Source organism: Nymphaea colorata, chromosome 3, assembly GCF_008831285.2.
Source record: "Nymphaea colorata isolate Beijing-Zhang1983 chromosome 3, ASM883128v2, whole genome shotgun sequence".
Classification (NCBI taxonomy): Eukaryota; Viridiplantae; Streptophyta; class Magnoliopsida; order Nymphaeales; family Nymphaeaceae; genus Nymphaea; species Nymphaea colorata.
In genome coordinates, this window is record NC_045140.1 from 2,874,874 (window position 1) to 2,898,052 (window position 23,179).

Here is a 23,179-nt window from a genome sequence, read left to right on the forward strand (position 1 = left end):
GCTTAAGAGCCTAGATGGATTTATGAGACATATCCTTCAACTTGAGTGTCGCGCTTGCTACTTTTTACAGCTCAAAACATATCCTTCAACTTGAGTGTCGTGCTTGCTACTTGCTACTTTTTACAGCTCAAAACAGTGACCATGAACTTCAAACCTGAGAACTTTTGAATGTAAGCCACTGTGAGCCTCATTGTGCTAATCCTCTTGAGGCAAATTTTGACTGATTAGCTAAAAAGAAACTAAACATGAGTAATACTTAAAACTTTAATCAAAACCAAACTGTGCTTGAATTCAATTAGTTATTGCAGTTAGGTTTCCTCAACCCAATCCTACTCTGATTAGAATTCTCTAATCAAAATAACTGGGTGCTTGAGTGCTTGACTAGAATCCCATGACGCAGTTAGATACACTGTTAGCAACAGATTTAGCCCATACCACTTAGGCGGCCGATGGTTAACCATGCCACAGTCCTAGCAAATTTCACACGCGAATAGTGCTTTGTTCTCTCATTATTTTGCTTTTAGAAACACCAAGAGGCACGTTAATAATAACAGACGCATTAACAATGCGAGTTGGAAGTGAATACAGAAATTATCGACATTCGAAAATGATAACTCTATGCCTTGGAGATTCCTAAAACCAAACATGCTTGAAAGTTACAAATGTTCTCACCAACGAGGGGCTTTACAAGGGGAAGAGTAAAACAGAAAGAAGGATCAGAATTCCCTGCTTGGCAATTATCTAAAGCAAAACACATCACAAATCTCCATAAAGGTTCTTTCTTTCAAGACCGGTACCTTTAAATATCAATTCCATTAGCTTTCCCAAAACGAAAGATACAAAAGTCTTCTCAAATAGAAAGACCACAGCAACTCTTGATAGAAATTACAACACAAGCAGCTGTGAAAATATAAACACCTCGGAGTGCTATCTGTCCGAAAGTACGAGGATTTATCCTTCTGCAGATTATATACAAGGGGCATGGAGGTCCAAGCAATTTGCCGTTCAAATGCAGATGGAGGACCACAGTGCTGGAGATGACCCGCTCACACCAAGAATATCAAGTGAAGCATTACTTTGAGCTCAAATAATGGAGCAGGAAAAGAGATGTAATACAGTGATATGTGCAAATAGCATGACTACTTACGAGTCACCGCAGCACCTTCACACAATGAGATCACAGTGATGCTGCAATGGAGCTCTATTCACTTAGTAATCTTGCACCCTGATACATGCAGCCAGGGCGGAGGTCATCAAGAGTATCAAGACTTCTGAATGCAGTGAACTCATTTCTAAAACCAGGAAACTCTCTCAAGCCAGTCCAGCCACGACGTGTTAGAAAATCACGGAAGTCATCCTCTGTGTACAGAGTCTTCTCTTCAGCCATGCCAGGATCATCATAACAAACTTTTATTGTCAAGCCTAAAATAATGCAGACAAAATTAGATTACCGCCATTTTTCCTCTGCATCATTCCCCCTCCCCCATGCAAATACACAAACATGCATACATGTAGTACATTGCTATGAAATGCATGTACAGCTTACCCTCATCAAGATGAAGAGAGTACGTTCCCAGTGGCATGTCTCTATCTAGGCTACGGACTATCCCATCTTCATCCTCTAGCCAGAATGCACGCTTTGTTCTTAAGCCAAAAGAACATTTGATAGCTTCCTTTATAGCCTCAGCAGTGCCATCAACACCTATTCTTCGTGTGTAGTCACCCCATTTCACCAGTATGACCTTTCCTTCAAAAGGGGACTGCCTATCCCCACCTTAAAGAGAAATGAGCAATTAGACAAGTCTAAGAAATGGTTGCAGGTTTAGACAAATTCAAAGAATTGTTTATAGCCATTAGACTGCCAAAATTTTACATCAAACGAAATTCTGACCAAGTTTCAGGACGAAACTGTACTCACACAAAGAATCAACTTAAACTGCACAGGAGGAGCTAACCTATAGAATTTTCAAAGTATTGCACCAAAAACTAAAAATTACCATTTGCAGTGGTATCCCTCCAGTTCCATGGGGGAACACCATTGGCAGCAACTGCATCAGCAGCTGCTATGGCAAGAGGATGCCCGTCATGATCCAGACGTCGCTCCAGATTTAGAGATGACCTAGCACTGCCTGGACGGAGAAATGTGGCAACAACAAAAGTTTCAGGAGAGGTAACAAGATAAAGAATGTTAAAGAAAGGTGGGAGGAAGATCATTTAGATCAACCAACTAACAATAAAAAAGCATCTAATTCAAGCAAAATGTTCGACTGGCAAAAATAATCAGACAGAAATAATTGTGGTAATGTTTAACAACACCAACCAACTAGAGCAAAAAAATGCCATTGGCAATATTTCTGCACAGAAAGAATATGGAAAAGATTGTGCGATATAACTAATTCTAGCATTCAAAAAGTTCTTTTGAAGATTTACTAAAGTATCTACAGAAAACAATATGACCACCAGACTGAAAGCACCAATAAACCGCAAAATATGACTAGAATAAATGTGATTGATAGAAGTTTCTTCTTTTACCAATATTATATGAACTTTATAACAATCATGTTCCTGACATGGTTTACTGTTATCTTCTGGAAGAAAAGACGCTCAGCCCAACAGAGTGCACTGCTGTACTGCATCATGTCAACCTATATCAACCATATAGTTCTCTATTGTACATTCATACTGTGACACAACTTTCAGGAGCTCCTATGCTAGTGAGAGAACAGTTCTTTTATTGTTAAAAAGGGCTTTTCAAATAAAAGAAAAATAACAACTATATCCCCAATTTAGGACTTTCAGAAAATCCAGAAAAAAAAAATCCTGAGCACATAGTTGTCAAAATAGGCTTTTAACATAGAGTTTGTTGTGCCAGCAGACACGAAAAGGGTCTAGATAGGTATGCAAATGGGTCTGTGGGCACTTAAAATGACACATCGTGGAAAAGCCACGATGAACCCATTTTTCTCACAAGAATCTGACCCTTTCATAACATGCAGCAAAACAAACCAAAGGCAACACAGTTAGTCAAGGAGGCTTATTCTCTTTTGCATGTTTCATGATAAAAAAGATTCAATTTTTATCAAGTTTAGAAGGAAAAAAATAGATCTTCTGAGAAATATGAGCTAAGGCCACCCTAGTGAATTCATTATTACCTGCAAAATTCCAATAAAATTTACTTGTCTAACTGCATTTGAAATTAAACCAAATTTTGGGTTGAAGTAGATGCACAATTAGGAGGATTAATTTCTCTAGACGTAGAAAGACATTTATGATCAACATACTGAATGTAATTCGACACGTATATCTTGAACAAAGAGCATTAACATGGACGTATATATAAAATAAGGCAGGGAATCCATGAAACCAAAGAAAATGATGTAGATGATAGATGTATAGAGTGCCCAGATCATGTGAAAGAGACATATCTAGCTTTCTCAAATTACAAAACATGCAAAACTGTTCATGCCAATGTCACGTACACACGTATTTTGTTGTGTCAGTGGCAAACTGCATGCTCACAATAAATTAGACATTATAATTTATGCTACTGGCATCATCATCATTAATGAGGTAAACTTTGAAGGGCTATGCTTCTGGTGCCTCTTACATGCTGTATTCCAGACAAAACCTTGTCCAGATCCCATTTCCACTTAATTACAGGTTCCATAATAGTCCATACCAAGTGTCCAAATGCAAGAACTGAATTGCTTAAATACAAACAGGTCATCTTGTTTAACCTTATTAAGTGTATCCAAATCCAGAAATGACCATTCACCAGTTCAATTTCAGGTGGATTCTGATCTACCAACAGCCCTATTCAAAAATTCATGTGCATGCATTGCCAACTAACAGAGGAAGATTACATCTCAACAGACACAGAAGGTTGCAAAACCATGTCCAGGTAAAGATGTCCTTGGAAGCTCTGACCAAGACCAATATTTGAAAACAAGCAACTAAATGATAATGGCTCTCATACTCAACTAAAAAAAGTTCAACGAAGGAAGCTTGTATGCTTAGTAGACCATCAAATGGCCAAACAGCTTAATTAGCTGTGCTTCTGATTCTCCAGGGCTGCAAATCACAGTCACAAATATCGGCAGGATTTTCAAAAATATTGCAATAAAAATGCCAGAAACGAGAAATGAGAAAAATAGGAAAAGATATTCCTTTTGTAAATATCGGGAAAATTTGTGATAATATTGCAATAATATCATGATATTTTTTGCAAGAATTTCCAAAAGAGCATGTTTTTCAAATATTTTAAAGTTTCTCAGTTTTCTTTTAACATTTTAATAACTGTCTTAAATATTTATGAATGTCTTTTTGTAAAAGAATTTGTAGAAGACTTAAAATTTCATAATGTTCTCTATTATTATATGTTTTTATATTTTGAGTCCCCAAAGATTCTTCTGAGAAAACATGGAAAACAAACTTTCAAATTAGTAGCCGGGACAAAACCTTTCTGTTTAGATCGTGACAATGATATTTGTGACAATTGTATAAATTAAGTTTCCCCATTGCACATCCATTTTCTGGTTGTAAGAGAACCACCAGTTTCTTGGATGAGTCGGACATGATAACTAAGAAGGTCCATATAGTATGTGCCCTTTTGGTTATCCCTGTCTATAAAAACCCCCCAAATGCTCTTTCCATTCCCACCATGCACTTACATTTCCTACGTGACAAGAAAGCAAGCTATATCACAGGGATCCTCGCTTATAAGGTTTCCATTTTTTATGAAGCTTTTCATTTTTTTCCCACTTCACAATTACACATTTATAAGAAACCAGAAAGTATAGCATAGTTTAACTTTAAACAGCCGTTATACAGAAGCATTAGGCCACTTCTGTCAAAAAACAATGTAAACAGCATTAACCATGCCAAACACAACTGGAGACGGAACCTAAAATACCAAAATGAAAAATAAACTACAAAGTACCTTCTACAGGTCCAAAAGGAATACCAGCATCTTCAAGGCCTACACAGCGAAAAAGAAAATGTGCATGTTAGGATTCACCAGGTTGCAAAATCATTACAAACCTGCAGAAACACTCCATCTTGTCAATAACTCTTTAAACCTAACTTCCATTACAAATGCCAACACACCAATTCAATTTTGCACCCAACATGCAACCCTTAGCCACTTTTGTTAATTATACCTGTCATACTTGTGAAACATGACACACTCTCATGTCACAAGATTATCCTTATATTCATATTCAAGCTTCGGAGCTGGTAAGATGACAAAGGAAAAAAGTCAGGACGATTGGGGTACTCGTCAACCTTTTCCTTGCATGACTCTGGTAGGAACCAATCATGTGGCTTCTGAGACAACAAAGAAGAATCATGATGTGTTGCTTGGAGTTTCTAAAGCGGGTGGATTCATGGAAGTGAAATGAAATGATGCTATTACCCAAAGTTCAGAAGCCCTTGACCCTTTTTTTCATGTGGAGCATGTCACATGTTCAAGGAGTTTCTAAAACATAAAACAAACTTCAACAAAGATTCAATCATCATATTACCCAAAAGAAACATAAACTTAGAGCTAAACCTGAAAGATGCACAAGTATAGTACATGATCTAAAAAATAAACTAGGAGAATAACTATTCAATAACACATACTGTTACAGAGGACACCTACAGATTGGGGATAACACTAACTCGCCATGCCTTGAGAATATCTTCAAACATTACCGTGTACAACTAATTAACTAAATCCTTCAATTCAAAGGCGAAAAATGAATCTTGCACCAAATGTGATAACTAGATTGCTAGGTTGCAAAAGATACCCAACGGTCTTGGTTATCAACCTACTCTGGTTAAACGAAGCTTATCCATTGCAGAAAAAATATGATTCCTCTCTCCCCTTTCTGTCCAATGGTGAAACAGTATAATGCCTACTAATATGCATGGGTTTCATTAGCACATTATCTGAACAATAAACTAGGGCGATAACTACAACCATTAATAACATACTGTTACAGGAAGACCTAGAGATTGTTGACAAAACTAGCATGCCATGCCTTAGAACATCTTCAATTGGACCATTACCTTGTACAACTAAATCATTCAATTCAAAGGCAAAAACACATCTTGATTCAAATGTGATAACTAGATTGCTAGGTTGCATTTTGTGCCCAAGGTCCCGGTTATCAACCTACTTTGTTTAAACTTTAAACCAAGATTGTCTATTGCAGAATAAAATAAAATTCCCCCTTCAGTTCAATGGTGAATTTATATAGTCCATACTATTATTCATTAAGCAATGACTTATCTTTTTCATAAGGTGTTTGATAAATGATTCTTGCCTTCAGCTTCATGACCTATCCTTTTTCCACCACCTCCCACTGCAGGTGTGAATAAACCAAGTCAGTTTCTGGACAAGTTCTTCAGTCCTCTACCATGCACGGTACTCACATCGACCACATTCAGTGAAGGAAATACTTATTTTCATGACCAAGTACAATTACAGGTTGGGGTTTAACTGGGTCAGATAGTGATTCTGAAACCCTTCACTCAGAAGCTACCTCACTTCCCAAACAACCATTCTACATCACAATCATCAACTCATTACCATCCTCTTCTTTAGAATTTAAGCAAGCAGATTCATTGCATGTCCATCCAATCCATATCATACAACACAAGGAAGCCATAAATAGGTTCACATACTAGGAAAGGCTACATTGCAAAAATAGGTCTGGGTAAACAAGATCAACTAAAAGGACCATTTTCTGGAAAAAGGATTTGTGAAGGGTTGGTGTGCCTCTTGATTAATTGGACATGAGAGATTTAGAAGTAATATCAAATGCCCATGGAAGAAGAATCACAAAATGAAACTGTTTGTTCCTATTATTTCAGCAAGTAGTCTACAACAATCCTCCTCAAAAACAAACCAAGACTAAATAACAAGGTCATGCAAGCGTGCATTGCAGTAGGCCCGCTAGGGTCTGATCTAGTGACCAATGTTAGGGTGAGAGTACGGATGGCAGTAGATGCCAGTCATCGCTTAGGAGAGCTCGGCAACTGGGGCCAAGTTGCCAAAAACAAAACAGAGCCTCTTCATGATACGGAGAGCTAGGCGTTGAAGAGCCTCCAAGATCCCGACGTGACTCTACTACACTGAGGAGAGCTTGCGGCAAGGGTACTATCACCCAAGATTCCCAATGGAGGAGAAACACCAAGAAGAGCATGTGTGGTCTTCTTTAAGTTAGATGCACGTCCGGGACCTAGGATGACTGGGAAGGTGGACTGTCATCCAACCGTTTTGGAATACAGATGGGAAATTCTAAGTAGGACTTGAGGAGAGCACTAGAAACTAAAACCGAAAGAAGAAGTAAATATTTTATTTCAATTCCATGTCTATCCCAAACAGGTGTAATACATAGCTTTTTATAAGAAAACATAAAACCTTTTCATAAGAAAACATAAACTCCTCAAAAATATGAAATAATAGAGAAAATTCAAATGGCAATTGCAACTGAATTTATTTGAATTCCTATAATTTCGTTCCAAGGCTGAACCACCAAAATTAGGCATGCGCAGACTCTATTCTTCCAAAATTAAAGGTTGAAGCTTCCAATTTTAGCACCATCAGCTCTCCTTTGCTATTTGAAATTTGAGGCCGGTTATGGTAAGGCAAAATCGCATGCTCTTTGGCTCCTTAAATAAATACATATTTTTGTCTTTTGTGACCTTGAGAATGTTTTGCAGCCATCTTGTTGCTCTTGCATATAAGACCAAATATCACAATGGATTTTGTATTTATTTGGTACCATGACTTTAATTACACAAGAAATTGCCTTGTGCACGTCAAGAGGCGTTTCCATGTCAATAATTGTAGCTGGGACAGATCGCACCACAGGAGTTGATCTTTTGGTGGAAGCAAAACTCCCACCGAACCTCCAACCTGGATCCGTTTGAGATCCATTTTAATCTTGGATCCATTTCACTTGAATCAAATGGATTCCATCTTCATACTTGGGAGGGGGTCTGAGATCCTAGAGTAGCTGAGTTCAAAGAATGAAGGCTTGAATCCAAGGGACCAACCGCACCAGCCATGGGCCACGGCCAAGGACATGTGGATAGGTGTGGCCCTAGGTGGGTCCGCATCACATGGTCACAAGGACCACTGAGAATTTAGAGAGCAATATTTACCCTTCTGATCGGCAGAACTATATAGCATAAAAGTCTCCATGTTTAGCATGTCAACAAGGAACCAAAGTCCGAAAAGGTTAGATATCATGCAGGACACTAGAGTGTACCCCAAATTACCAAACATTCATCCAAATTTGAGATTTTACATTGACTATCTCTACAACAATATAGATGTTCTACACCTCCACTCGTAAAGATAAAGGTAAGACATTAAAATCCATATGATGAAAACAATAAATTATTATCAAACACATAAGTGTGTATGAGATCATGTTATAGAAGGTGTAATGTATTAGTGCCATTGTGCAGTTCTGTTGCTTTGTTAATATAAGTTGATAAGAATAGGTTTTTCATTGAGAAATGTTTCAATTTGCTATTAACTCTGAAAACTAATATTGCATTTTATCAGTTTACTTTTTCTGGGAGGAGGAAAGAAGGTGCATACTGCATACCACATAATGCACCCAGTCCCGACTACGCTCTAGGCTCAACTTACTGGCTAGCTCATGCCTAACACTTTTGACAGTGTAGAACTGAACAGGTACATGAGTGTTAGTTAATTTGACCCTCAAGACGAGATAAATTTACAAATTACAATTCCACACACTATAAAATATAATCTCCACTAAGCACCTTTGATAATTCTAGCAGTTAGATAGCCAAGAGAAATGTGTTCATCTTTCACAAATACACACCTAACCTATTATGGATGAACATATTTTAACCAAACGCTTATTGAAGCAAATGCCAGAAAGATGCCTTCATATTTCACAATACCAGCTAGCTCCTCAAGCATCCTCTGGCTAAAAACTCTACTTTCATATTTCTAAAAGTTCTATAAGCAAGAAAAATGTTTTAACTCCTCACAAATACACTCCTAGCCTGTAATGAAAGAATTTCTTTTGATCAAGCCCTTGTCGTGTGGTAAATGTGGGAGAAGTGCCTTCTCACAGTACACCCCATAATCCCAGGTGTAGCATCCACTCTTGCATGCCACCAGTTTGGAAAAATAGGAGTTGGAGTTCCAGAATGTGCTTGATAGACTGTTAAAGACGTCCAAAGTGATTTTCACCGTATATCATTAAATGTCAGAAGATCATGAAGAGCACCATTTTGTAGCCACCCTGCAACCCACCTCTCTCAGCCGATTGATTCTTCATCAGTTCATCAACTAGTATCCGATTAAAAGTTAGAAGCTGCGAGCAAGGGCTATATTGCAACTTTTCCAGGATAGAAGATGTTACCTGGAAGGAGATTCTTCTCTAAAACTTCCAGCTAAACGAACAAAGAATTGTGCCTGTGGTTTTGGTAAAGATGGTGCCACTTCTACATGTTTGTGCCACTCATTTTGAAGTTCATTCTAAAAAGATTAAGCTAGATACCATAGTCTCAGTGATTAGTTAAATTCAAGCCGCCAGGACCAAACAAGATGTCCGGTCGTAAACTCTTAATCAGCTTCACTAATTCGAAGCAGAAGGATACAGAAGTCAACGCCGATCAGTCGGTCGATCGATTACAAAATCAACAAGGAATTGTTCGATAATTCGATTTGAAGAGAAGAAACTACATGACAGGAAATCAACAAAAACAAAATACGAGAAAAGAAACTTGTGTTTTTCTTTTCCTCACCTAGAGAATTGCCTTTGTCGGGATAATGCATGTAAGCCTCGACCTTTGAAGGTGGGCTCTTGTACGGCGCGTTCTTCGCCCTTTCTCTCAGCAGGTCTTCCAGCTCCTTGTAGTAAGACGTCTTGGCAGACCCTCCTCCACCACCACCGCCCGCACCACTTCCCCTATCATGGTGTCTGGCCTTCTTATACTCCTTGAGAAGATTTCTCCATTTATCAGTGCACATAGTTGGGGACCGATCGAATCCCTTCTCCCTCATCTTGGTGGAAATCTGCTCCCATAGGTGCTTGTTGGACTTGGAGGTGTTAAACATGCCGTCCATCTCCCGGCGCAGGGCGATAAGCGTGAGGATCTCTTCCTGAATCCACGTTTCGGCGCGCTTCTTCGGCTGCTTGATTTCGTGATCCTCCCCGCCGCTGCTCTCAGCCAGGACGAGCTGCTGCTGCTGCAGAGGTTGAGGCTGCTGCTGCAGAGGGGAGGGCTGCATACCGTTGGCGACCACCTCCATCATCCCTTCCTCCTTGTAGAAGTCGATAGGCGACCTCTTTTCTGCCACATACATGATGAATGGCGAAGATGGTATCGATGGGCTGGTGGAAACAGAAGAAGAAGACGGGAAAAGGGGTAAGGTGAGGGTTTAGTTTTGTGGGTGCTAGATATCTTCAACCGAATCATGGTCTTTCATCAATGAAGCGCAAGGTGAGAGAGTTCTATGCTTCTTCATGGGGATCGATCGATTGGGTGATAATGGTTTCTGGGGTAGCTGATTCGGGAGAAGCAGCTGGTTCAGCAAAGGGGTTTGCTCGAGGGTTTTTCAGAAGGCTCCCGAGGCACTTATTTTTGGGCTTGGACTCCGGAAGAGTTGAAAAGGAGAGCTGCCGCACTGAGGATCATCTACTTCAAGTCTTCAACCCAAAAGTATAATCTTCTTCCTTACCATTCTTCCACAGGAGCAGATGGTATAATGGTTTAATATTGGTTTATTTCTTACTGATTGGGACTTCGGCTATCTCTATTTGTTTAGGTAGGGAATTCGCCAACCTTTTCATGGTAGAGACTAGAGAGCGGGCTCATTAGGTGGCCTTCAGGAGCTCTGCATCATTGCATAATAGGAATCTTTAATATTTGTATAAAATTTAAAAGAAAAATACCTTGTTACTTTAGGTGTTGTCGGAAAATAAAACTACCGTTTCTTGGCTGTGTTTTTTATTGTCTTGGCATTCAGTTAAGCAAAGTTAAGAAAAAGAAATCTAGAAAGTAAGTTCAGCACTCGAACAAAACGGAAACATAACTTACATTTGTCCTATTGACGTTCTGATGCATGGTTTTTTATTTGTATAGATTTCTTTAGGACCTTAAATTTGGTATTTGTTGGATGAGTGAGAATTTCTATCTTACAAAGGGCCGAAGTTCTTCTCCTTCCCTTCTTATTTTCATAAGCTACCAGGTCGTCTTTAGCATCCGCCGTCTGCTTGCATATCGATATCTCCTATTTGTAGCACAAGAAATTGACATCCCAAATTTTCACAATAGAGACTGACAAATGAAGAGTTGTTAAATTTTCATGAGATGAGTTGTAAGCCTCGAGGCGTTGTACCATCAGCTTCAAGATCAAATTAGTAAAACATATAGAATAATCAAAATTTTGAAAGACAAGAACTGAAGACAAACATACATAAGTGAAAAACAATATAGAAGAACAACTTTGTGTCGTCATCAATCATGTCATCAATTGTCACTTAGGACAAGTGCTATTTGACCGATGTTAGCTCAATAACTCGTTGAGCTGAAACTAGATAAGTTTGGCACGTTCTAAATCAACCTTCTACAAAAAATTCATAGATAATATTTGGGAAGAACGTGATTATTATATATTTAATCAAGTACTTACCTGTATTGATGTTTATTCTCTAATGCGCTGAATCAAATTTTGTTGGCATTATGCCTCCCAAGAAAATTACATTTTAAATGCTAAGAAGTGGTGGTTGTATTAATTAAATAGTTCACAAGATAAGCACAAAAATGGCTGTGATGTCTCGAGCTAATATGAGCAGAGTTTGAGCAACTCAGATAAGAACTTGACTTGAGCCTAACTGAACATATACTCTGATGAGCTGGGAGACCCACCTCTCGATGAGCAGGGAGACCCACTGTCTGATTGAAGGTCAAATCCTTCTACCAAACCCACCATTTCTATAGGATATAGGGTCCACTTTTGGTATCCGAGGGTGCACCTCTTTGTACTTCAACTTGTGTAAGGGTGACCCCATTTTATGGCATAAAAGATTGATGTTTTGGAGATTCGAAATGGAGATTGACTGCCTACTAGCCCCTGCTCGTCTCGACTGAGACAAAGTAAGCATATATTGTTTAATTGATGTGGCTTATTTTTCATCATTAGTAGCGTGCATACTAGTACAAATTTTTCCTTCAACCAGAAGACCTATCACATGCTCAGGAGGGAAAGATCTTTGTCTATGGTTATTGGTGATTTCAAAGCAATGCACTATGCTGTAATAAAGCTGGGAGGTTGCCATCAGTGCAATGTTATATCTAAAACTGCAGAAGTTTGCTATTTGTTCTTGTTTGGTGCTTGATTTACATGTTTCAACTTCACTACAATACCTAAAATCTCTGTTTTGCTCTTTTATGCTTTATTTTACTTTTCATGGCAGTTGGGAATGGCTATATTTGTAGGTGTTCGCGAAAATTCCTTCTGTTTTTATATACTCTTAAATACAATTGTCTTTTTTTATTTTTTTTGGAAAAGTATGGATTTGAATTGAGTGTCAATAACACCAGCGGTGCTAGAAATTTTGGCTAGTAGGGGCACTAGTTCAATAACATTAATGTTTTTATGGGCACCAATATATACAAACAATCAAATATCTGAAACTATTAACATAAAAATAGTAAAATTTGTGAGGCAGCTACCATGTGGCTTCGCCATTGGTCCAGACACTTCGTGACATGTTTTTTGTGGGTGGTTATTTGAATATTTTCTAGAATTTTAGTGGCCTGATATACGTGCCTTTCATTTTTTTATAATTTTTTTTTGGTTTTTCAAAATCTAACTATATAAGAATTCAGTTTTAACGAATTCCCTGAGTATTCTACCCCAACATATTTAAAACTACATAATTTTGCTACTTGTCCTTGTTTGGAGCTTGATTTACATGTTTTAGCTTCACTAGAAACCTAAGGTCTGTAGTTTGCTCTTTATGCTTTATTTGTTTTTTTTGGATCCTGCATTATGCAAGTTAGGAAACCTTGAAACATGGCATTGGGCGTGCTAAGATGTGAAATCATGAAAAGATGGAAATCAAGGAGAATTAATCTGTCGCTTGATTTCTATATTAGCAGCCCATAACTTTGAGTTTTTGCTCTTTTCTTAGCGAACATTATGACTGCACCATCAGATTGAAACACTTTTATTAGTACTTGTGTATGCATATATTTAAAGTTTAAACTGACGTATGCCTGTACATTGGCCATATATGTATTCATTTCAATTTTATCTGTTTGAGTGTTTTTTTTCTTCCTTTTATTGATTTTCTGTGGGCATTTTTTTTCTATTTTTGTCTGATTAAAAGGAGGTGTTCAAGTCCCCATTGGCTATATTTGTAGCTGTTGGGGTTCTCCAGCAACCCTTTTTTTTATATGTTGTTGAACATAATTATCTTTTTTTCTTTGGAGAAACTAGATTCTAGATTGAGTGAGCAGGGCACCTTGTGACATTTTTTTGTGGTAGGATATTTGTTTATTTTCATGAATTTTAGTGTCATGATTTATATGTTTCTTCATTTATTTTTCATATAATACTTAATCTAAGTATTCAATTTTAGCTTTATGCCTCAGTAATCTGCTCTGACATATTTAAAACTGCAGAATAATGCTACTTATTCTTGTTTGGTGTGTAATTTACATGTTTCAACCTCATTATAATACCGAAGATCTATATTTTACCCTTTTTTCTTTTATACCGTGAGACTGAAAGTTATTTGTTTATACATACATACATACACACACACACATATATCAATGTATTTGTGTATAAAGTATTTTTATGTGTGTTCTTTGCATCGATGATGATAGCTTTATTCATGTATTTACATATGTTTAAATAGATTTATGCTCGTACATTGGCCATATCTGGATTCATTTAATTGTATTTCCTTCAGTGTTTTCTTTTCATCATTTTTGGCATTAATTTTCTGTATACTTTTTCTATTTTTGTTCAATCTTAAGATGATGTTGAAATCACCGATTACTGTATGCATTAGGTCTTCCGAAAGCTCTTTCTTTCTTTGTATATTCTTAAACACAATTCTGTTTTTTTGTTGAGGTGAGATCGATTGTTCTGGCACTTCGTGACATGTTTTCTGTTGGTGGTTGTTTGAATATTTTCATGGATTTTAGTAGTTTGATTTACATTCTTTTTCATTTATTTTTTCTATGATACTTTTCAGTTTTTCTGAAAATAAGTATTCGGTTTAACAATTTGCATGAGTGTTTTCCTTTGACATATTTAAAACCGTGGAATTTTGCTATTTGTTCTTGTTAGAGCTTGATTTACAAATTTCAGCTTCGCTAAAAATTTAAGGTCGTTATTTTGTTTTTATTTGTCTTTTGGGATTTTGCATCATGAAAGCTAAGAAATCTTGGAACCTCACATTGAACTGGTTACTTTGTGAAATTGTGAAAATCAAAGGATAATCAATCTGCCAAATGTCTCGCTCGATTTCCATATGATCAGTCCATAACTTTGTGTTTTTTATGCTCTTTTGTTTGCAATCGTCACGATGGCACCATCAGATTGAAAAACTTTCATTAGCACATATATATATATATACTGTGTTCTTTGCATTTATAATGGTAGCTTCATTATATCTAAACTGATGTATGCCTGCACATGGTATATGTATTCATTTTCATTTTCATTTTTTTTTGGGAGTGATTTTCCTTCCTCTTATTGATTTTCTGTGTATTTTTCTATTTTTGTCTCATTCAAAGAAGGCGTTAGACTCCCCAAGCTATATTTGTTGCCGTTCGGTCCCCCCAAAAGCCCTTTCTTCTTTTATATGTTGTTGAACATAAATCTGTTTGTTCTTTTTGAGAAGCTAAATTTTGGATCGAGTGTCTAGGTTACTTTATGAAATTCTTTGTAGTAGCATAATTGTTTATTTTCTTGAATTTTGGCGGCATGATGTACATGTTTTATCATTTGTTTTTCACATAATATTTTTCAATTTTTCAAAGTCTAAGTATTCAATTTTAGCTTTGTGGCAGAGTAACCTATTCCAGCATATTTAAAACTGCAAAATTTTGCTATTTGATCTTGTTTGGTGCTTAATTTACATGTTTCAACATCACTACAAAACCTAAAATCTTTATTTTGCTTGTTTATACTTTATTTTATTTTTCGTGAAATGGCAATAATAGTAGGAATTGGGTCTTCAGAAACCTTTTTTTTTTGTTTCTTTGTACTCTCAAACACGAATCTGCTTTTTTGGAGAAGTGAGACTCTGAATTGAGTGCCCAGGCACTTCATGACATATTTTTTCTGGTCAGTTATCTGAATATTTTCATGAATTTTAGTGGTTTTTTTTCTTTCTATACATTTTTTTGGTTTTTCAGAATATAACTATATTAGAATTTAATTTTAACGATTTGCCTTAGTATTCATCTCTTACGTATTTAAAACTGAGGAATTTTGGGATTTGTTCTTGTTTGGAGTTTGATTGACATGTTTCAGCTCCACTAAAAACCTAAGGGCTCGTTTGATGCACAGAAAAAATTTAACGTGGTAAATTTACGTTTGATGCACAGAAAAAATTTAACGTGGTAAATTTACGTTTGATGCACAGGAATAATTTAACGTGGTAAATTTACGTTTGATGCACAGGAAGAATTTAACGTGGTAAATTTACCATGGTAAATTTTTTTAAAAAAATTTACAAGATGAAATTTCTTCTTCTTTTAATCTGAGGTCCTGTTTGATGCACAGAAAAAATTTAACGTGATAAATTTAACTATGATTGATGCATAAGAAGAATTTAACGTAGTAAATTTAATCATGTTTGATGCACATGAAGAATTTTATGTGTTTCCGTCAAGTTCAAGTGCCATTTTATTAATGAAATCCATTGCTTCTTCAATAAACCAGCCCAGAGGAGCTACAAGCAGAAAGAACCGATATAAATGTCACATGATTTGGTTCTTGACTCCTTCATCTGCTTGAAAAGACATAGCGCCAACCTGCCATGGCCATTCCTCAACACAATTTTGCATACATATGAACGAGCGCATTCCAAAAAGCAGTAGCCAAATCAAATTCATTCTTGATTACATAAGCATGAACCTCTTTTACCACCTTTAATGAAACTTCATGAGAAGAAATCTACAAAAGAACAGTAATTGTAAATTGATCCGGCTAAAGTCCAAGCAAAAATGTCCTTTTCAGGCATTTCGTCAAACAAGTGTTGTGCACTTCGGACTTCGTCACAAGCAGCATAAAACCTGACCAACTTCATCCTCAAGCGCCAGTTTCCGTGGGAACCATTCACCACAATCTGTTGGTGGACTTGCTTTCCTTGTGCCAATGCCTTTGAGATGCAGCACTTTTGAAGGAGGTGATTGAATTTGGGAGGGGACGGAGGAGGAATGGAGCATGGTGAAGTGGAAGAAAACGACGGGGGCTTCCCTTTCAAGGGTGGGAGGCCAACAAAGTGGTCGAGAGGAACGAAAGAGCGAGACAGGAAAGGCAGCGAGAGAGGAGAGAAACGAGAGAGCGAGAGAGGTGAGGCAGCGAGAGAGGTGAGCCAGCGAGAGACCCGAGACAGGTGAGGCAACGAGCAAGAGAGGAAAGGGGAAGAAGGCCGTCGATGAAGAGGGAAAAGAGGGGAAAATGGGCATGAGACGAGCTGGTGAAATTTCACCGGCTGGCCTTTACGTTAAACGGATGAAATTTCACCCCGTTTGTTTCGTTTTTAGTCAGGTGGGTGAAATTTCACCCACCCGTACAGATTTCAACCTCTCCTTTTGATTTCACTCGACAATCAAACGGGCCCTAAGGTCTGTATTTTGCTTCTTTATGTTTTATTTGTTTTATCCGATCAAGCTAGGAAATCTTAGAACATTGGATTAGTTACTCTATGAAATCATAAAAGAATGAAAATCAACGGAGAATCAATCTGCCAAATGTCTCGTTTGATTTTCATAAACATTAATGTTGCAATGTAATCTTCTTTTTATTTATGATGGTAGCTTTATACATGTGTACTCATATATTTAAAGTTTAAACTGATGTACGCTTGTACGTATGCCATGTATGTATTCATTTCATTTTTATTTCTTTAAATTTTTTCTTCATTTTATTGATTTTCTCTGTGTTCTTTAATATTTTTGTCTAATTGAAAGGGGGTGTTGGAGTCCAAAATGGATATACTTGTAGCCATCGGGTCCTCCAACAATCTTTTCTCTTTTCTTTTTTTTTACGTGTTGTGCACATTTTGTGCTATATATGTCTTGCATTTACTGTTTTTACATTTAATGAGAGCTAACATATAATGTGGGAGACCTACTAGTTTATGAAAATATCCTCACAGTTTATCTTTTTTATCTTACATATAACCCTAGCACATCATAGATGTAAACGAGATCTACCATCCGAGAATCACTGACCCACGCATGCCATGTGCCAATTGGGTCGTCGACTTCTTATGAGAGATCTCACGATATAGCAGGTCGATTCAAACGCCAATTATGTGGCCAAAATGTTGTTATTATGAGATCATATATGCTGTTGTGGACACTTATACAGTAGATGTAAATGTATGATATATAGGCATTGCCTAGCATAAGCTAATCTTTTACGTTGAATTTATCATTTGAATGAAGGTTTGCTACTCGCATAAAGTAGTTTTCTATACTTTTGTTTAATCTTACTGAACGAAAAATTGTTGCTACTCAAAAAGAGTTCCATATTATTTTCAAAACTGTAGTTCTTAAGGATCAGTTTATAAACTACATAAATAGCAGCCACACTTCACACACGGATAGTTTTGTTCGTAGACTAAATATAATACTTTAATCAATGTTAATATGCATTTATCTTCAAATGGACAAGTAGATAATTGCCTGCAAAATATGTTCCTGCTGTACTTCCTAATAACAGTAGGATACAGGAGCATGCCAACACAAGGATACAGGAAAGAGATCGCCTTCTGTTCATTAGTTTCCAAATCACTTATAATCTAATGGCCGTAGCAGGTGTTCATCAATCTCCAACTGGAACCTGCAATGGCTGGTCTCTCCTATTTCTTCTTTAGGCATTGTTTCTCCAACTCTTGGTTTCTTCTCTTCTGCCTGTCCACTTCGTCTTCCAACTTGACAATCTCCACTCTCAACCTCTGCACTTGCAGCCATAGCTCCAAAACTCTCACTTCTTCGTGTGTCTTGTTGTCATCGGGGCCACAGCACATCTTCATCATGCTCACCACCATTTCACCTTGTTCTAAGGATCCACCGAGGATTGAATGCAGATGGGGAGCCACCCATCTCGCCGGATCTTGATCACCTCTTGGTTCTGGTCTCAACTCTGGCTTTGCTGGTTCTCTTGTTACTTCATTAATCTTCCATCCAACAGTTGATCCTAGAGCACCAAACAATTATATACATGTTTATTCTTTTTTAAGTTCATGAAAACTTACACTTCACCATTACATAATTGTTAAGAAACTTGGTAATTTGACATTATGAAATATTTTCTATAGTTGCCAAACAAATATAAGACGAGCGAAACATCTCAAGGGACGTGAAGTGAAGGTATACATACCATCTGGTTTCTCGTTATCTTTATCCGTCGTCTGAGGAGTTGCCTCGTCTGGTACTGGCTTTTGGTCATCCCTGCAAGCGTTTGCTGCCTTGTCCTCTGATTGTTCGCCTAATTGAATATTCGCAGTTCAGATTAATTAATTTTGTTTGGCTTAAGAAGAATATCTGGCAGGTCTAAAATCATAATTAAGCATATATCTTCTGGTGCACGTAGGCCAGCTTTTGTGATTAAGATTTATATATACTTGGAAAATATGGCAAACGATTCGCTTTCATATTAAGATCATAGAGTGAAAAAGTTTCAGTATTAAAAAACCAGACCTCTTAAGTTGGCATTAAAATTGTTCTAAACTCAATCTAAACCTTCTAATATATTTATAAACATTGATTTAATATAAAACATGCTTTAGTTCCAGTAATTTTTGTAAAAAAAATTGATATTTATACCATCAAAATTTAGATGTTATAAGAGCTGTTCATTTTTGTACATTAAGAAATATTATTTAAGTAAGAAAATAGCTATCTTTAATATTAAGATCATATTATAATAATCACTATTAAGATCATATTTATAAGGTTAAATTAAAAAATATTTTAATAATTAATTTTAATAGGTCTGGTTATTGTTTAGTACTCAAGTGGTTCATATGTATATGTATATGTATATATATATATATATATGAAAATTTTAATGTTGCTGGATGCTGGATAGTTGTTGGATGGGGGTTAAGATTTAAAGAAGTGTTGTTAAAAGAACCATAAATCATTGCTAGAAAAAACTATAAACCATTGTCGCGTACCATAAATTGTCAATAATGTCAATATACTGACTTTTTCTAGTAATAAATCTATTAAATTTTAACTATCGGCAAGATCCTCATCCGGGCAGGATTGAATCTTTCAAATATCTTCTCCTTCAGTTAATGAAAAAAAAAAAATCAATGGTCAAGTTTATTCTTGATCTCCTCACTGGAGGCTTAACAACGAATGCATGTTTAGGTTCTTAAGTGGTAGAAATCATGATCTATTAACTTTTGGAACAATTTTAAGAAGCGAACTAAAATTTCGAAATACATCTAAAGCTTGTCAATAGAAACGAACTAAGAATATGGCTGACGTTGTTAGCAAAATGAATATAATCCATCGATTAACAAAATATAGTTAAAAATACCAAATTAATTTAGATATAGCCGAACTTGAAGGATATCATATTCATAACTATCCAATTTCTATAGCATTGCCACTTGATGCATATTTAATGAGTACTTATTAGCGCAGATTAAACTGATCTGTATATGTTTTACAATCAATGGTCCACAAAGTAACAAAAACGTAGTTGTGCCTCTGACTAATATCTTTAGTCGCTTTGGATGGAATATTATTAGTTTTAAGCAAGAATATTATTACTACATATTAATCCCCTTCAATCTGGAATCACTTGTTTGATGACGATAATATATATCGCACAAAAGTTCTTGTGAAAGGTACCTGGCTTGACGTGAAGAGATAAGTTGTCCATCTTCTCCACGATCACTTTCTCAGCTTCTCCATCTGGATTCTCGCCTACATTGGCCGGTTTATTACTGTTAATGGGCTCCTTGGGGAAGACGGGCTCTACTTTGCAGATCTCCTCGTTGAAATTCCATCCGCTGATCCTTCTGCATCTCCTCCTCGCGTCCTGTTCGTCTTCTTCATGATCAATCCTTGAAGTACCCTTAGCGGCTGCGGCTCTGTCTTCCACGCTGGGCAGATCCTTCAGCACCATCTTCAGTAAATGGTCGGAGCTCTTACACTTCTTGAAGAAAGGGTGCTTCAAGAGCTTCTCGGCGGAGGGACGCATGGCGGGGTCGCCGGCGACGAGGCACATGGCCACCATCTCCTTAAAAGCCTTGGAGAACTTCTTCTCATTGAAAATCGACTCGGCCGAGGCGATCCGCAGGGACGTCTTCGCCGTGAGCGCCTTGGCCAGGGGAAGGTTGGACAGTGGGGGATGGCCGTGCGCCAACTCCAATGCCGTGATCCCGAACGACCACATGTCGGCCTTGTAGTTGTACCCCTGCCGGTCGCCGGCCAGAATGACCTCCGGCGCCATCCAGTAGGGAGTCCCCGTGATGTCGCTCAGCAGGTTAGACCCAGAGGAGTAATCAAAGACGGACCCCGAGACGACGCCGAAGTCTGCAACTTTAATGGAGCCATCGCTGTCGACGAGGATGTTGCCCGCCTTAATGTCGCGGTGGACATGGCCTTGACGGTGGAGGTAGTCGAGGGCTTTGAGGGTGTCTCGGAGAACAATCGCTATCACCTGTTCGTCTAGGCCTCCTGGGAAGGATGAGGTCATAATGGAGTGCAACGATCCGCAGGCCATGAAAGGCATGACGATCCACAGGGAAGGTCCGACGATGAAGGAGCAGTGGGCAGAGAGGAGGTTGGGGTGGGAGAGGAGGGCCATGGTCTGAGTCTCCCGGCGAAGGCTGTCCAAGTTCAGGCTCGGGGAGTGTTCGAGGTCCACCGTCTTTATGGCCACAGTCGTTCGCATGGGGAGGCACTTGGCCTTGTAAACTACGGCGCTGACTCCATGGCCAATCACGCTGAGAAGCTCGTAAGCGGAAGGGTCTACTGGGTAAGTGACCTTGGCTTTGGCGGTGACGAGGGTGACCTTAGGCTCTAGAGCCATCCCTGCTTTGGGGTTAAGTTGCTGCTAAGTGATGCAGAGGTTGAAGTAATCCAAGGAAGATGGAACTTTTTATATGCATTGCTAAAACCTCTCTGATCCCTGTCTCTTTCAGCTCTCTCTCTGCATGTGAGTATCATTAAGAGAAAGGTTGTGCAGCAGAACTTTTAGTTATTGATGTGGCGGTTTGTATAATATGAGAAAATATCTACTGCATTTGTGGCTTATCTAGTAAGGGAAGATGGAGAAGATGGCAACGAGGGAGAAGCTTTATGGTGAGGAGAGAGGTGTGATTAATGGCAATCACAGGTACTGTGGACGGTTGGACAGGTTGAAGTCTGTTTTATGATAACCAAGTTCTCTCAGACCCAGTGAGCAAGTGACAACTGGCGAGTGAACAGGCTCACTGGACCAAGTTCATCGAAGGGGAGGATCTATTCCATTCAAGTGACTTGAGATTAATCTCTCTCCACTCTAAAGTGGGTGCAGGTTAAATTTGGGGAAGAAGATTTTTTGTTGCCTCAAGTCCAGTAATCATTCCAGAGAATACCATTACTATTGAAAGATCTAGTTTGAGAAGCAATCCATATGTTGAGAAATTAAGTTAAATCTACGGCTTATTTTCACAATCCTAACATCCACAGTCAAAATCATGAAAAGGGCAGAGTTCATACTGGATAGAGCGAGTACAGGAGTAGCAAGATTGAGTAACTTGCACTCAAGAGCAGAGTTTAATCGCTTTATCCGAAAGTTATTGCATTACTTTCATGAAATTAAACCACAAGCTGAAACTTTTATGCAAATCCAATTTGCTGGATGCGAACAAATTCTATGCCGCCACTACGTTACTGCTACATGCATTTCTGCAATTATGCTACATACCAAAATCTCGGTGAAATTAACCAGAAACAATGAAACAAGTCAATTATCGTTCATCAATTCGGGACTGCCTAAAGCAAAATAAGGTACCACCAAATACCAATCAAATAATATCCTGGATAAGTTCTCCGGCTGCAAGCCATACATACATGATTTCTTTCTTTTTCCGGAGGTCAGATAAAAAAAACTACAACTACTACTGTATTATATTGCTGTAACTCATACTAGCTCTGTTACACGAGTTGTTAACAACTCTGCCTTCTACGTTCTTCTACAGCTCAGATACAGCTGCGTGCAGCAACATGTTTCTCTGCTACTTAAACACTTGCATCCCAAACTTACAGCACCCACCTGACTATACTGACAGGATTGCAGAACTTACAGAACCTGCTCTGTTACAGACAATACAATTGAGCACACACTGAACTTTCGGTGAAGTATAAATGTCATCACACACTAACGCATCAAGTATGAGTTTTCAATTCCAACAAAATGATTATCATGCTTACTATTTGAATATGCAAGATGGAAAACACGAAAATAATGGCATAAGAACAGTAAGGTTGATTTTAATGTTCTTGGCTGTATCTTTTCTGGGCATGCCCGAGCTGTTCTCCTAATTTATCATATTTATCATTTCTCATTTATGGCCCTTTGGCAGAATCTTAGAAATACTATAATGAAAAAGGGAACGGTGGCATTCCCAAAATACCTCAATTTGCCATTGAAATATCTGTTTATTTCCACCTGGAGAATAAATTTGCAAAGGTCAAATTGAAATTTTTCAAATGGGGTTGCAATAGTGTTGGTATGTGTTCGTATAGTTGACTGATCGAAGAGAAATAATAGAATGTCAAATGCCAATAATTACTACCTGCTGAAACTCCGGTTTTAAAGAGCAAGGAAACACCAAGAATAACAAACATGAAAACAGTTCATTCATCAACTCTATTACATATTATTGAACATTAGTACAACATAACCCAATGACATTCTAGGAGAAGCAGACTT

The 23,179-nt window shown here is 37.8% G+C and overlaps 2 protein-coding genes across 3 annotated transcripts; both read right to left on the bottom strand.

The window, feature by feature from the left end:
- Positions 1–714: 714 nt before the first annotated feature.
- LOC116250157 (trihelix transcription factor GT-4-like) lies at positions 715–10,790 on the bottom strand. 2 transcript variants are annotated; one of them, XR_007572815.1, is made up of 6 exons: positions 9,784–10,790; positions 4,940–4,978; positions 1,998–2,129; positions 1,547–1,774; positions 1,148–1,422; positions 715–1,031 (listed from the first exon to the last, which is right to left on the bottom strand). XR_007572815.1 is itself a non-coding variant. In XM_031623610.2 (5 exons), the coding sequence occupies exons 1-5, from the start codon at positions 10,343–10,345 to the stop codon at positions 1,202–1,204; spliced, it is 1,182 nt and encodes a 393-aa protein (XP_031479470.1). In that variant the 5' UTR covers positions 10,346–10,789; the 3' UTR covers positions 715–1,201. The 2 variants fall into 2 exon arrangements, 1 of the variants encoding a protein (XP_031479470.1); XM_031623610.2 differs by having other exon boundaries at positions 715–1,422; positions 9,784–10,789.
- A 7,085-nt stretch (positions 10,791–17,875) lies between these two features.
- Positions 17,876–21,315, bottom strand: LOC116251607 (serine/threonine-protein kinase BLUS1). The gene is made up of 3 exons (XM_031625968.2): positions 20,107–21,315; positions 18,620–18,727; positions 17,876–18,436 (listed from the first exon to the last, which is right to left on the bottom strand). The coding sequence occupies exons 1-3, from the start codon at positions 21,290–21,292 to the stop codon at positions 18,099–18,101; spliced, it is 1,632 nt and encodes a 543-aa protein (XP_031481828.1). The 5' UTR covers positions 21,293–21,315; the 3' UTR covers positions 17,876–18,098.
- Positions 21,316–23,179: the final 1,864 nt, after the last annotated feature.

Bases quoted from the DNA above. Each gene is read 5' to 3' on its own strand.
- LOC116250157 (XM_031623610.2), bottom strand. From the start codon at position 10,345: ATGTATGTGGCAGAAAAGAGGTCGCCTATCGACTTCTACAAGGAGGAA. The intron at 1,775-1,997 runs GTAATTTTTAGT...TTTCTCTTTAAG, and splicing joins GAGGGATACCACTGCAAATG to GTGGGGATAGGCAGTCCCCT. The intron at 1,423-1,546 runs GTAAGCTGTACA...GCATTATTTTAG, and splicing joins CTCTCTTCATCTTGATGAGG to GCTTGACAATAAAAGTTTGT.
- LOC116251607 (XM_031625968.2), bottom strand. From the start codon at position 21,292: ATGGCTCTAGAGCCTAAGGTCACCCTCGTCACCGCCAAAGCCAAGGTC. The intron at 18,728-20,106 runs GTACCTTTCACA...ATATTCAATTAG, and splicing joins ATCTCTTCACGTCAAGCCAG to GCGAACAATCAGAGGACAAG. The intron at 18,437-18,619 runs GTATGTATACCT...TTGGTGCTCTAG, and splicing joins AGATAACGAGAAACCAGATG to GATCAACTGTTGGATGGAAG.